This window comes from Neopsephotus bourkii, unplaced genomic scaffold (genome assembly GCF_033783945.1).
Source record: "Neopsephotus bourkii isolate Nb327-2 ecotype Australia unplaced genomic scaffold, CSIRO-AGI_Nbou_v1 NB_1761, whole genome shotgun sequence".
Taxonomy (NCBI): domain Eukaryota; kingdom Metazoa; phylum Chordata; class Aves; order Psittaciformes; family Psittacidae; genus Neopsephotus; species Neopsephotus bourkii.
The window spans coordinates 73,925-87,925 of record NW_026902235.1 but is presented as its reverse complement, the minus strand read 5'-3'; the positions used below and the strand labels follow the sequence as shown (position 1 = coordinate 87,925).

General features: G+C 44.9%; 1 protein-coding gene across 1 annotated transcript in view; it reads right to left on the bottom strand.

The window, feature by feature from the left end:
• The window catches only part of LOC133225511 (mothers against decapentaplegic homolog 4-like), a 34,734-nt gene extending 23,007 nt beyond the window's left edge, over positions 1-11,727 (bottom strand). Inside the window, exons 1-3 of the mRNA XM_061377971.1 lie at positions 11,715-11,727; positions 11,221-11,280; positions 10,574-10,740 (exon numbers count right to left, since the gene is read on the bottom strand). Of these exons, the coding sequence (XP_061233955.1) occupies positions 10,574-10,740; positions 11,221-11,280; positions 11,715-11,727 (240 nt within the window). The remainder of the gene's footprint in view (positions 1-10,573; positions 10,741-11,220; positions 11,281-11,714) is intronic.
• Between the last annotated feature and the right edge of the window lie 2,274 nt (positions 11,728-14,001).

Here is a 14,001-nt window from a genome sequence, read left to right as displayed (position 1 = left end):
CTACATTACGTAAAAGTTCTGATTGACCTGTTGGCAGATCCTCTGGTGTTGACCAACCAGGTGGCTTTTGGTCAATGTGTATCCCAATGTTTGAAAGTCCCACCACCCATTGCTCTCAGCGTAGTTTTTAACAGACCATTGTACTGTTGGATTTTCCCAGAGGCTGATGAATGGTAGGGGATGTGATATACCCACTCAATGCCATTCTCTTTGGCTCAAGTGTCTGTATGATTGCTCCAGAAATCATAGAATCATATAATAGTTAGGGTTGGAAAAGACCTTAAGATCATCAGGTTCCAACTCCCCTGCCATGGGCAGGGGACACCTCGCTCTAAACCATATTACCCAAGGCCTCATCCAACCTGGCCTTGAACACTGCCAGGGAATGAGCATTCACAACCTCCCTGGGCAACCTATTCCAGTGCCTCACCATCCTAACAGGAAAGAATTTCCTCCTTATATCCAATCTAAACTTCCCCTGTTTAAGTTTTAACCCGTTACCCCTTGTCATACCACTACAGTCCCTAATGAAGAGTCCATCCCCAGCATCCCTATAGGCCCCCTTCAGATACTAGAAGGCTGCTATGAGGTCTCCATGCAGCCTTCTCTTCTCCAGGCTGAACAGTCCCAGCTTTCTCAGCCAATCTTCATATGGGAGGTGCTCCAGTCCCCTGATCATTCTTATGGCCCTCCTCTGGACTTGTTCCAACAGATCCATGTCCTTTTTATGTTGAGGACACCAGAGCTGCACACAATACTCCAAGTGAGGTCTCACGAGAGCAGAACAAAGGGGCAGGATCACCTCCTTCGACCTGCTGGTCACACTCCTTCTGATGCAGCCCAAGGATACGGTTGGCTTTCTGGGCTGCAAGTGCACACTGCTGGCTCATGTTCATTTTCTCATTCACTAGCACCCCCAAGTCCTTCTCTGCAGGGCTGCTCTGAATCTCTTCTCTGCCCAGCCTTTAGCTGTGTCTGGGATTGCTCTGACCCAGGTGTAGGACCTTGCACTTGGCATGGTTAAACTTCATGAGGTTGGCATCAGCCCACCTCACAAGCGTGTCAAGGTCCCTCTGGATGGCATTCCTTCCCTTCAGCATATCAACCGAACCACACAGCTTGGTGTCATCGGCAAACTTGCTGAGGGCGCACTCAATCCCACTGTCCATGTCAGCGGCGAAGATGTTAAACAAGACCGGTCCCAACACCGATCCCTGAGGGACACCACTCGTTACTTGTCTCCATCCAGACATTGAGCTATTGACCACAACTCTTTGTGTGTGGCCATCTAGCCAGTTCTTTATCCACCGAGTGGATCATTCATCAAATTGATATCTCTCCAATTTAGAGACAAGAATGTCGTGTGGGACAGTGTCAAACGCTTTACACAAGTCCAGGTAGATGACATCAACTGCTTTACCACTGTCCATCAGTTCTGCAGCCCCATCATAGAAGGCCTCCAAATTGGTAAGGCAGGATTTCATCTTGGTGAAGCCATGCTGGCTGTCACCAAGCACCTTGCTGTTTTTCATGTTCTTTAGCATGATTTCCACAAGAATCTGCTCAAAGATTTTGCCAGCCACAGACTGACTGGACTGTAATTGCCTGGGTCATCCATTTTCCCCGTCTTGAAAATGGGGGTTATATTTCCCTTTTTCCAGTCGTCGGGAACTTCACCTGACTGCCACGATTTTTCAAATACGATGGCCAGTGGCTTAGCAACTTCATTCGCCAGCTCCTTCAGGGCCCTCGGATGGATTTTATCAGGACCCATGGACTTGTGCACGTTCAGATTTTTAAGATGGTCTCGAACCAATTCCTCTCCTACAGTGGGCCCAAGGTCTTCCTTCTCACAGTCCCTGCATCTGCCTTCCAAGACTTGTGTGGTGCGGTCAGAGCCTTTGCTAGAGAAGACCGAGGCAAAGGTTCATTCAGAACCTCAGCCTTCTCCAAATCCTGTGTAGCTAGTTCACCTGAGATCTTCCTGAGGGGGCCCACATTCTCCCTAATCTGTTTTTTATTTGCTATGTACCTGTAGAATCCCTTCCTCTTATCCTTGATATCCCTAGCCAAGTTTAATTCTAACTGGGCCTTAGCTTTCCTAACCTGGTCTCTAGCTTCCCGGACAATAACCCTGTACTCTTCCCAGGCTGCCTGTCCTTGCTTCCACTTTCTATAAAACTCTTTTTTCATTTGAATTTTCCTCAGGAGCTCCTTATCCATCCAAGGAGGTCTCCTGGCCCTCCTGCTGCACTTTCTTCTAGTTGGGATGCAACACTCCTGAGCTTGTAGCAGGTGATCCTTGAAGACCAACCAAGAGCCTTGAGCCCCCCTGCCCTCTAGGGCTATATCCCATGGAACCTTACTAAGCAGGTTCCTGAAGAGCCTGAAGTCTGCTTTTTTGAAGTCTAGGGCAGTGCGCTTGCTGCACGCTCTTCTTACTGTCCTAAGGATCTCAAATTCGACCATTTGGTGGTCGCTGCATCCAAGGCTGCCCTGCAGTGCCACATTTCCAACGAGCCCTTCCCTGTTGGTGAGTACAAGGTCACGCATGGCACCTCTCCTTGTCGGTTCCTCTATTACTTGCAGTAGGAAGTTGTCTTCCACACAATCGAGGAACCTCCTGGATTGCTTGTGCTGGGCCATACCGTCATGCCAACAGATGTTAGGGTGGTTGAAGTCACCCATGAGAATGAGGGCCTGTGAGCGTGAGGCTTTTCCTATCTGCCTATAGTGTGCTTCATCCGCAGATTCCTCTTGATCAGGTGGTCTATAACATATCCCCACAGTAATGTCTCCCATTGCTGTTTTCCCTTTAAGCCTGACCCACAAGCTCTCTGTTAACTGCTCACCTGTCCCCAGACAGAGTTCCATACACTCCAGCCTATCCCTAACATAAAGGGCAACTCCCCATCCATGCCTGCCAGGCCTGTCTTTTCTAAAGAGTCTGTAACCTTCCATTCCAACACTCCAGTCATAGGAGCCATCCCACTAGGTTTCTGTGATGCCTATAATGTCATACCCCCGTAGACGACCACACATCTCTAATTCCTCTTGTTTGTTCCCCATGCTATGGGCATTTGTATAGAGGCCTTGTCTGGAGCAGCTGGAATATCTCTGCATTGGTCCAAGCATTTATTATAGGTGCTGGCAACTGACTGGGAGTGTTGGGATGGAATGATGCCCCCCTCCCCCAACACATCTAGTTTAAAGCCTCCTTAACCAGTCTGGCAAGCCTCCTACCAAAACTGCAATTTCCCTTCTTTATCGGACCAGCTCCACCATCCCCCGCTAGACCTGGCCTACAAACTTGGGTCCCGTGTTCAAGACACCCAAACCCCTGACTGTGACACCACCCTTTTACCCATTTATTAACCTGGCTAATCCTCCTAGCTTTTTGTAGGTCCTCCCCTGTATCCTGGAGAATAGATGAGAAGACTGAGCTCCAGAGCCCTTAACCACCTCTCCCAGGGCTCTGTAGTCCTTCTTTATGTTCCCCAGGCTACTACTATCTATATCCCTAGCACCCACATGCATCACCAGAAATGGGTAATAGTCCGTGCGGCTTACCAGAGCAGGCAGCCTTTCTGCCACATCTCTGATCCGTGCCCCTAGTAGGCAACACACCTGCCTTGAGACTGGGTCAGGCCGACAGATGAGTGCTTCTGTCCCTTTCAAAGTAGAATCCCCTACTGCTACGATCCACCACTTTTTCCTGGCAGCACCAGTAGAAATCTTCTTTACTAGCGCATCAACAGGCTGTTTCTGTTGCAACTGCGTTTCCTCATGAGCCCCCTGCAGGACAGCAAAGCGGTTCTTTGTGGGGGCAACAGGTTCAGGAGGAAGTCACTTGCTTTTAATTGTCCTTTTCCTCTTTTTTTTGTTTTTTTTTTTTTTTTTGTTTTTTTTGTTTGGTTTTTTTTTTTTTTGTCACCAGTTCCCAGCTTCGAGAGTTAACAACCTCCTTCTTTCCTCCATGAGCTATAGGGGAAGCTTGAGGACTCTGCATAGTTTGGGCAGGGAACAAGCATTCCTGATTTCTCTCAGCTACCCTGACATCTTGTAGTCTAACTCAGTTCTCTCTAGGGTGCTGTGTCGCCACAAAACTTATTTCAAAGGCCCAGGATAGTGTTCTGAGCAGTGGCGTGGGGTACAGCATATATTTCCAGCCATCCGGTGGTTACTTTCACCATGGTAAGTACATGGCGCTTGCATTGGCGGGTTGTTGGGAGTGTGATATAGTCAGTCTGCAAGGCCTCCCCATATTTGTACTTTAGCCATCGTCCTCCATACTAGATTGGCTTTAACTCCTTGGCTTGCTTAATTGCAGCACGTGTTTCACAGTCATGAATAACCTGGGCAACAGTGTTCATTGTTAAATCCACCCCTCCATCATGAGCCCATCTGTATGTTGCATCTCTGCCCTGATGGCCTGAAGTATCATGGGCCCAAGGGGCCAAAAATAATTCACCCTTATGTTGGCAATCTACATCCATCTGAGCCACTTCAATCTTAGCAGATTTATCCACCTGTTGCTTGTTCTGGTGTTCCTCAGTAGCCCGCCTCTTGGGTACATGAGCATCTATGTGGTGTACATTCCCAACCAGGTTCTGCACCTGGGCAGCAATATCTTGCCACAGTGCAGCAGCCCAGATGGGTTTACCTCTGCACTGCCTGTTGCACTGCTTCCATTGCTGTAACCACCACGAGACAATGGGGGGGCACAAAACTACAAAATGGAATATATAAACCTTTAGAATCAGTTTTAAGTAATGCTAAGTTTGATGGCTTTGTAACAATAGAAATGGAAAATTAGTGAGGTGCATGATACATAGAAAAAAAAAATAGAGTACAGATAGAAAACGTACTGAGAATTCTTGTACAAGATAAATCCGGACATTCCTGGGAATGACTGGATGGTGCAGACTTTGGACCCATGATTATGGTGTTCTGGTAAGACCACTATATGAACTACTGAAAGGAAACCTTCCCTCTTTAGAATGGACTGATTCAGCAGAGGGGGCTTTTAGAAATTTAAAGACAAAGCTCTGTGACTTCTGGATGTGACTAAATCCTTTTGGCTATATTCCTTTGAAAAACAGGGAATAGCTTTGGGGGTCCTAGCTCAAAAACTAGGACCCTACAGAAGGGCAGTGGTGTTTTTTTCAAAACAGCTGGATGAAGCCAGCAAAGGATGGCCTGGAGGCCTAAGAGCTGTGGCAGCAGTCATCATGAATATTTACGAGGCTCGCAAACTCACCTTGGGACAGAAGATTACTCTATTGGTGTCCCATGTTGTATCAGCAGTCCTGGAGCAGAAAGCAGCCCACTGGTTATCTCCTTCATGGTTTTTAAAATACCAGGCCACCCTTGTGGAATGATATAGAAATTGTGGTCACCAATGCAGTGAATCCAGCATTCTTTTTGCAGGAATGATTGACAGAACCACTAACACGTGACTCTTTGGCCACGACAGAGACTGTATATTCAAGACCAGACTTGAAAGAAAAACCTCTGGAAGATGCTGATTCCTGGTTTACTGATGGTAGTAGCTTCATGAAAAATGGTGAGCAAAACGCAGGATATGCCGTTACCACCACTTCACAGGTAATAGAAGCTAAACCTTTACCTGAGAATACCTCTGCACAGAAGGCAGAAATAATAGCATTAACGAGAGCCCTGGAACTGGCTAAAAATAAAAGGATAAATATTTGGACTGATTCTAAATACGCATTTGGTGTGGTGCATGCACATGGTGCTATCTGGAAAAAACGAGGACTTTTCAACACACAAGGGAAACAGATTAAACATGCTACAGAAATTCTACAGTTACTGGAAGGTGTTCAGCTACATGAAGAAGTAGCTATTATGTACTGTAAAGGACATCAACAACGTGACTCTAATCAGGAAATTGGAAATAATTTGGCTGACTTTGAAGCCAAACGAGCAGCTGAACATGCCAAGTGCAAGGTTTTACCCCTGAGTCGGAGCAATCCCAGGCACAGCTACAGGCTGGGCAGAGAAGAGATTCAGAGCAGCCCTGTGGAGAAGGACTTGGGGGTGCTAGTTGATGAGAAAATGGACATGAGTCAGCAGTGTGTGCTTGCAGCCCAAAAAACCAACTGTATCCTGGGCTGCATCAAAAGGAGCATGACCAGCAGGTCGAAGCAGGTGATCTTGCCCCTCTATTCTGCTCCTGTGAGACCTTACCTGGAGTATTGTGTCTGGTGTCCTCAAAATAAAAAGGACATGGAACTGTTGGAACAAGTCCAGAGGTGGGCCATGAGGATGATCAGGGGACTGGAGCACCTCCTATATGAAGAAAGGCTGAGAAAGTTGGGGCTGTTCAGCCTGCAGAAAAGAAGGCTTCGTGGGGACCTCATAGCAGCCTTCCAGTATCTGAAGGGGGCCTATAGGGATGCTGGGGATGGACTCTTCATTAGGGACTGTAGTGACTGGACAAGGGGTAACAGGTTAAAACTTGAACAGGGAAAGTTTAGATTGGATATAAGGAGGAAATTCTTTCCTGTTAGGATGGTGAGGCACTGGAATGGGTTGCACAGGGAGGCTGTGAATACTCCATCCCTGGCAATGTTCAAGGCCCGGTTGCATGAAGCCTTGTATGAAATGGTTTAGTGTGAGGTGTCCCTGCCCATGGCAGGGGGGGTGAAACTAGATGATGTTAAGGTCCTTTCTGAACCTAACTATTCTATGATTCTATAATACTATGTTCTTAATCCCTAATGTCAAATTAAGAATTAAAAAATCTAAACCTAGGTATTCAAAAGAGGATAGGAAATTAATTGACGATCAAAAGGACAGGAAAATAAAGAGGGTGGGGTTCAGATACCTGATGGGTGAATTGTAATCCCCTATAACCAGCTCTGGATGTTAGTTCAGGAAGAACATAATAAAACTCATTGGGGTAGCAACTCTTTGTATAAATAATTAAACAAACAAATTGTAGGAAAGTATCTGTACTCCACAGTTCAATTAGTGACAAAAAAATGTCAGCTCTGTCTTAAGAATAATCCTAAAACTGAAAATAGAAATCAAATTGGGACAACTGGGAGAGGAGGTTATCCGGGACAGCAGTGGCAAATAGGTTTTTCTGAATTACCAAGAAAAGGGGGTTATTGATATTTGTTGCTGTTATTGGATACTTTTTCAGGCTGGCCAGAAGCATTCCCTTGTAGGATAAATAATGCAAAACAAGTGAGTAAAACATTATTTAATGAGATAAAACCTCGTTTTGGAGTTCCAGTGGCAATTTCTTCTGACTGAGATTCATACTTCAGTGCAAAATTGTTACGAGAAATTAGCAAAAAATGGGAAATTGATTGGCAACTACATGTTCCATACAGGCCTCAGGCCTGTGGTCAAGTAGAAAAGATGGTTCATCTGATCAAACAACAAATTAGTAAAATATGTCAGGAAATGAATTTATATTGGTACCAAGGTTTACCACTGGCTCTATTAAGAATTCAAACTAAACCTCAGTTGAAAGAGGTTAGCCCATTTGAAATTTTGTATGGAAGACAATATCAGTCCCAGTTTAAAAGAGAAAGCCTTCAGGAAGATGGAGAAGGCTATCTCCAACAGTTTGTGATCATTCTGGGAAAAAGATTGGAGGAGAAAAATAAGAGAATGGTAGGGACAAGAGCAAGAGGATTGGATTATCTGATTCACCCTTTCAGATCTGGAGACTGGGTTTATGTTAAGAATTTTTCAGGAGATCCTCTACAGGAGAAGTGGAGCAGACCATACCAGATATTATTGACCACCTTTACAGCAGTGAAGATAAAGGAATTTGGATACATTGGTCAAGAATAAAGAAAGCACAAGAGCCAGAGAAGACACGGTTGATCAAACCTTCAAGACTCTTACGTATGAAATTGCGTCAGTCATAATTTGGACTTGTGTGATAACTGGCGCACAAGATTGGGACCAGAATTTATACCTGAAATTAGTACAGAATGTTACTAAGGTTTTAATCGTAGTGACTGCTGGGTGTATGCACAGTTAGCTAAATCAGTAGAAAATCCAGACCTTCCATTAACTGGAGTTCCAATTCCTAACACTATCTCATGGACAAATTTGTGGGTGAACACTACCAATCTGTGTCTGAGGGAAAGGTTAAAATTTGGGATAGATAGTTAATCCTAATCCAGGTAATAAATATTATCCCTGAGCACAAAGATGTATTGTACCAGGAACCAGGGTAGGTGATCATGCTTGTTTAAATGCCACAGATGTTGGTCACCATTCAAATTGCAATCATACTATTAATATAGATGGTATCGTAGTTCAGTTGTGGCCTGTTCCTAAAGGGAAAGGATGATATTGGTTATGTGGACAAAATGTCCCAACTGGAAGGGGGCATGCACCTTAGGTGCTGTAATACCCGATTTTACTATTATTGACAGCTATCCTTCCGGGACCTGAATTAGAAATTGTGCTAAACTAATTGAGGGTTTAACCCTATTATTGAACGGCACACAGGATTTCATAGTTTTGTAAGAAGGATAATTACATCTTTGGGAGTAAGTGCATTAGAGAAGGCAATTGTAAATATCTCAGCAACCATAGAGGAAATGGAAAGTAAAAACATTGATATAATACAGGCAGAACAACAAGAGATAACTAGGCCTATCTAAGGTGATATTACAAAACTAAGTGGCTCTAAACACATTACTGGCATCACAAGGAGGGGTTTGTTCCATAATCAATGAAAGTTGTTGTTCCTATATAGACCAAAGTGGCAGAATTGAAACAGATTTGTAGGAAATTTGGAAACAAACTAAAATATTTCATGAAATGGCCATGGATGACACCAAATATGGAAAAAGTTGACTTCACGGTTACCCAATCTCTCCTGGGTGAGGCAACTGGTTGCAGGAATATTGATGTTAATTGTTTTAATATTGACTACTTGTGGTATGATACAATGTTCCCTCTGGTCTATGATAAATTATGAAGATTTTAAGAGAAATGAAATCAAGCATCAAGTAGAAATGGGAAATGATTTACAAAAGACTTTAGATGGCAATAGTAGTATATAAAGTGTTGCAAAAGAATTTGCAAAAGGACAGAAAAAGGGGAGAATTTGAGACAAGGGGGGTACAAAATTACAAAACGGAGTATAGAAACCTTTAGAATTAGTTTTAAGTAATGTTAAGTTTGATAGCTTTGTAACAGTAGCAATGGAAAATTACTGAGGTGCAGGATACACAGAAAAAAAGTAGAGTACAGTACAGAACATACTGAGAATTCTTTTACAAGATAAATCATAGCTCACATAGTTTTAAGAAAAAACAGTCTAGAAGAACAGGACACAGGGATAAGGAGTATCTGGGAATGGCAGGTGTCCAGGATGGGCTACAGTTAAACTAACTGATAAGTAGGAGGACGAGAGGATTATTATGTCTCTGGTGCTAACGAACAAATTAAGCTGGTATAAGCATCTATTGCACATGCTTCAACAGCCGCCAGAAGTGATGAAGATTGTTGGAAGAAGTAAATGACCCTAAGAAACCACCACCACAATTCTGTACGCATGCAGGGAACTTTCTTGAAAATGTTGCAATCCATATGTAGCCTCATGAATATGTATGCATGCCCCGGGACTATATAAGGACAGCTTGTGTAGCAATACGGGGACACACATTCGGAGGAGCTATCCCCCGTGTCTCCCAGTGCCGCAATAAAGAATACCTGCTTGTCAGCTTGAAAACTTTGTTGGCAAGTTTGTTCCTGGAGTTTTCTCTGAATCAGCCCCTACAGGGCATTTGCCATCATCCATGACTCAGTATAGAGATAAAGTACTGGCCACTTTGCTCATTCAGGAATGTCCAAGGCCAGCTGGATTGCTTTCACCTCTGCAAACCGCCTTGACTGACTTTCTCCTTCAGTAGTTCCTACAGCTTGTTGTCAGGGACTCCATACAGCTGCCTTCCATCTCTGATGCTCTCCCACAATACAGCAGGACCCATCAGGAAACAAGGCATATCATTCCTTCATGCATGGACCAGTCCAGGTTATTAAGGTCTATTGCTGTTTACATTCTGCCAGTTTTATTATATGGTGGGGACCCTTCAGGACACATCACAACCTCCTTTGGTGACATTCCAAAATCTTTGCCCTCTGGCCAGTCCATGATGACTTCTAGAATTCCTGGATGACTGGGATTTCCTGTTCGAGATCGATGTGCAATTAGTGCATCCCACTGTGGAAGCGTGGTTGGCAGGCAAGGGTTACATTCCCATGGCTGAAATTGGCCAGGGACCAGTTTTGTAAAAGTCAGTGAGAAACCCAGCTCCGTAAAAAACACCAGCTGTGCAGGGGGGTAAACTGACTTTGCAGTTAACGAGTATCTTGAAGGGAGGAATAAGGAGGTTAGAAAACAGGATGTGCCTGTAAATAATAAAACCACAGAAATTTCCCAAGAATATGTGTGAATAACAGCCTAGCTCTATATAAACCCCAGGCTTAAGCAGAATAAACAGATCACTTCTATCATTCATATTGGTTGTGCTGTGTTCCCTCCGCATCGCGACGACATACAGTCTCCGACAAATTGGCGCCCGAACAGGGACTTAGACCCAGGAGAGGCGACGAAACCCAGGTACCCGTAGAGGCTGGGGTCGACACGAGCAGAGTGGGGAAGCACCGGATAAGCAGCATCCGGAGGGTCAAAGGCACCGATCTTGCTGGACAAGAGTACCGAGTCGCCTCGAGGACCTGGAGGAGAGGAGCCGGTTCACTGGTAGAGGAGCCTCTGCTTTCGCCGCCCGCTAATTTGGCTATCTGTGGGGTAAGCTGCATTGGTGCCAAAGCTGTGTAACTCGTGAAGAATATAAAAAGCTAGCTAGCTAAACAGCACTGTGAAAATATAAAGAGCTCTGTAAAACTGTGTAAATGTAAAAAAGCACTGTAAGGATGTAAAGAGCTCAGTAAAACTGTGTAAATATAAAAGCGCTGCAAGTGTAAATATAAAAAGCGCTACAGCTCTGTAAAGCTGTGTAAGAAAATAAGAAGCTGGGAGGAATATAAAAATGGATGTGGAAAGACAGGCAGCCTATGATTTACTTAAATGCTTCTTAGAGAAGCGAGGTATAGAGAAAGAAATAGACTTAGGGAAAGAGTTTGCCACCCTTCTCGATTATGCACCTCAGAAGCCTCCTTGGCATAAGGGGGAAGATAAAGTGAAACAGTGCTTACATCCGAAAGTACAAGTAGAAAGTGCAAATGCGTTCACCTTCAACCCAGAGGAAGAAGACCCTGAATCGGAATTGCAACCAGACCCAGAGTCTCCGGCAGAACCGGACTTGTACCCTTCCCTTCCTGATCCCGACTCAGACTCAGACAGTTCAGCTCGTCGGCAGATGCGAGCCAGCCTCAGTGATGGTCAGCTGCTACAGCTGCTGAAGAAATTAAAGTATTGGAGACAAAAGAAACCTCCGAACCCTCTGCTCCACCCTCCTACAATCCAATAGTAAAGAAAGGGGAGTGGGAGGGGGGTGTTGGGCACGGGGTACTGGATTACGGTAATAACCCTGCTAAACGTTATGATCAAAGATGCAATTGTTATGGGGGAATTTTCGGCTATGGGTCCCTCGGCATTCCTGGTGTTTAACACTCCACAGGGGGGAAAGGAGTGTGAGGCACTGGATTTAAAGGCAGTAAAGGAGGCCTACCAACCAGTAACATCCTACGGGTTAAAATCATCGTATACTTGGGCAATTATTGCACATATTTTTTCTGCATATATCCTAGCACCATATGATATCTGTATGATAGCTCAATTGTTGCTTGCTCCCCACCTTCAGATGTGATTTAAAGTGAGCACAGCAGAGGAAAAGAATGGATACAGGGCTACTGCCTTTGCTGCTGCTGTTAAACCCCTTTTACAATAAGGTTAGAGCGATTGCGGGGGTACTAAAGGTATGAGATGTTATAATTGTGGACGGACGGGACATTTTAAAAAGAAACAGTGTACTGTAAAGAAAATTAGTTCAGCGGTCCGCTGCCCCGCCTTGTCAGTGATTGAATGAATTGAAATTTGATCTTAGGACATCCGTTTTATGGATGTTTGCAGTCCTTCTTAAGGTGAAGGGAGCAACCTTTTTTACGTTAAAGTAAAAGTTCTGCATCAAGACCTGCAGTGGAAAGGTCTGTGATGGACTGTGGACTTATGACCCCATATACAACTCACTTAATACATTCTCTCTGTGATACTCATGTACTAGAAGCTGGTAAAAATAAGTATGTCCAGGTTTCTATTGACCTTTGGAGACCTTTATAAATACTGATGGCTACTTCTTCCAACATAGGCTGGCCACCTGTGTCGGAATGAGTGTGCATTTTGGTCAGTATAAAAGCCCAAGCCTCATGCGATGTGAGGGAGGCACAGAGCCTTTGTGGGGACGCCCGCTAAGGTTGGGCCTGCCACCTCGCACTGTGATGATGCTTCTCGGAGCTGGTTTTCCTGTTAGGCTCCACAGGGTCCTTGTGCCACATTCTGTATGTGGGATTGTGTAGTGGAAGTAATGATTGCTGGGATTTTGTGGTTCAAATATTGTGGTTGTGCTGACTGTGCTTGTGGGATCCCATACATGTATGTGTGTGTGTGTGTGTGTGTCGTGGTTTCACCCCAACCAGACAGCTTTCACTCACTCCCCCTCCCCTTCTTGCCCTCCCCCTACTCCTGGAAGGATGGAGAGGAGAATCAGAAAGAATGCAACTCCCACGGGTTGAGATAAGAACAGTTTAGTAACTAAGGTATAACACAAATCACTACTGCTTCCACCAGTAATAGTAATGATAAAGGAAATAATAAGGGAAGAGAATACAGCACCTCATCACCAGGCGACCGATAACTCCCCCCCCCCCCAGCCCAGCCAAGCACCGACTGATACCTCCTCCAACCCTGCCGTCCACTCTAGCCCCTTCTCGGTCACTCTCCCAGTTACATCCAGGGCATGATGTGCTGTGGTATGGAATACCTCTTTGGTCAGTTTAGGTCAGGTGTCCTGTCTCTGCTTCCTCCTGGCTTCCCTCCTCCCTGGCAGAGCACGAGGCCCACAAAGTCCTTGGCCAAACCAAAACATCATTTTTTTCAGCTTTGTTCCCAGCTGAAAGTCAAAACACAGCACTGCACCAGCTACCAAGAAAGAGAAAAATGACTGCTACTGCTAAACCCAGGACAGTGTGTGTTGAGGGCAGACAGTTTTCTGTGTATTTTTTGTTGTTGGGTTCATGTAAAAGTTTCTAATAGATAGTAGTTTAACATTTCAAACAAGAAAGGGTTAATGCAAAAGTGCGGTTGCTGGCAGATATTTATGGTTGCTGCTGAAGCAGGCAGGCAGCTGTAGCTGCTGCTGAGCAGGCAGGCGTTTGTAGCAGTGCAAAGCAGGGTGGGCGACTTTGGAAAAAAAAAAAAAAAAAAAGGGTTATTTGATAAGAGTTCAGTCCCCATGTTCAAAAGAAGCTGCCCTCTGCAAAAGAAGCTGCCCTCTGATTCGGCTCCCGATGCTCCATGGGTGGAAGGACCAGGATGGACACCAGAGCCGAGGAGAGGAAAAAAAAAAAAAAAGAACAAAATAAAATAAAACCAAGCTTAATATGTTTAAAGTAACCTGGGGATGAATCCAAGACTTGGAGAAACAGATTGGTTGAAACAAGAACTGCTAATTGAAAAAGCGAGAGGGGTAGTGCAACCACAAGCCTTACGAGCCGTCACCTAAGCAGCATCAGGGTGGCAGATACAGAGCCTATCTACTTCTCAAGAACTGATAACCTGGAGGAGGGGGTATATTTGTGTCCTCCTGCCTACAGGTCCATGGCAAATGCCTGCAAAGTTTGTCAAGCCCTGACATGATCTGGACAGACGAATGGAGGAAGCCGAGATGCTTCTGCTACAGGAGCTGAACGTGAATACCCCAAGCAGAATAAGATAGAGAAAGAGAAAAACCAATGATTGCTAAACATTATTTGGAAGCA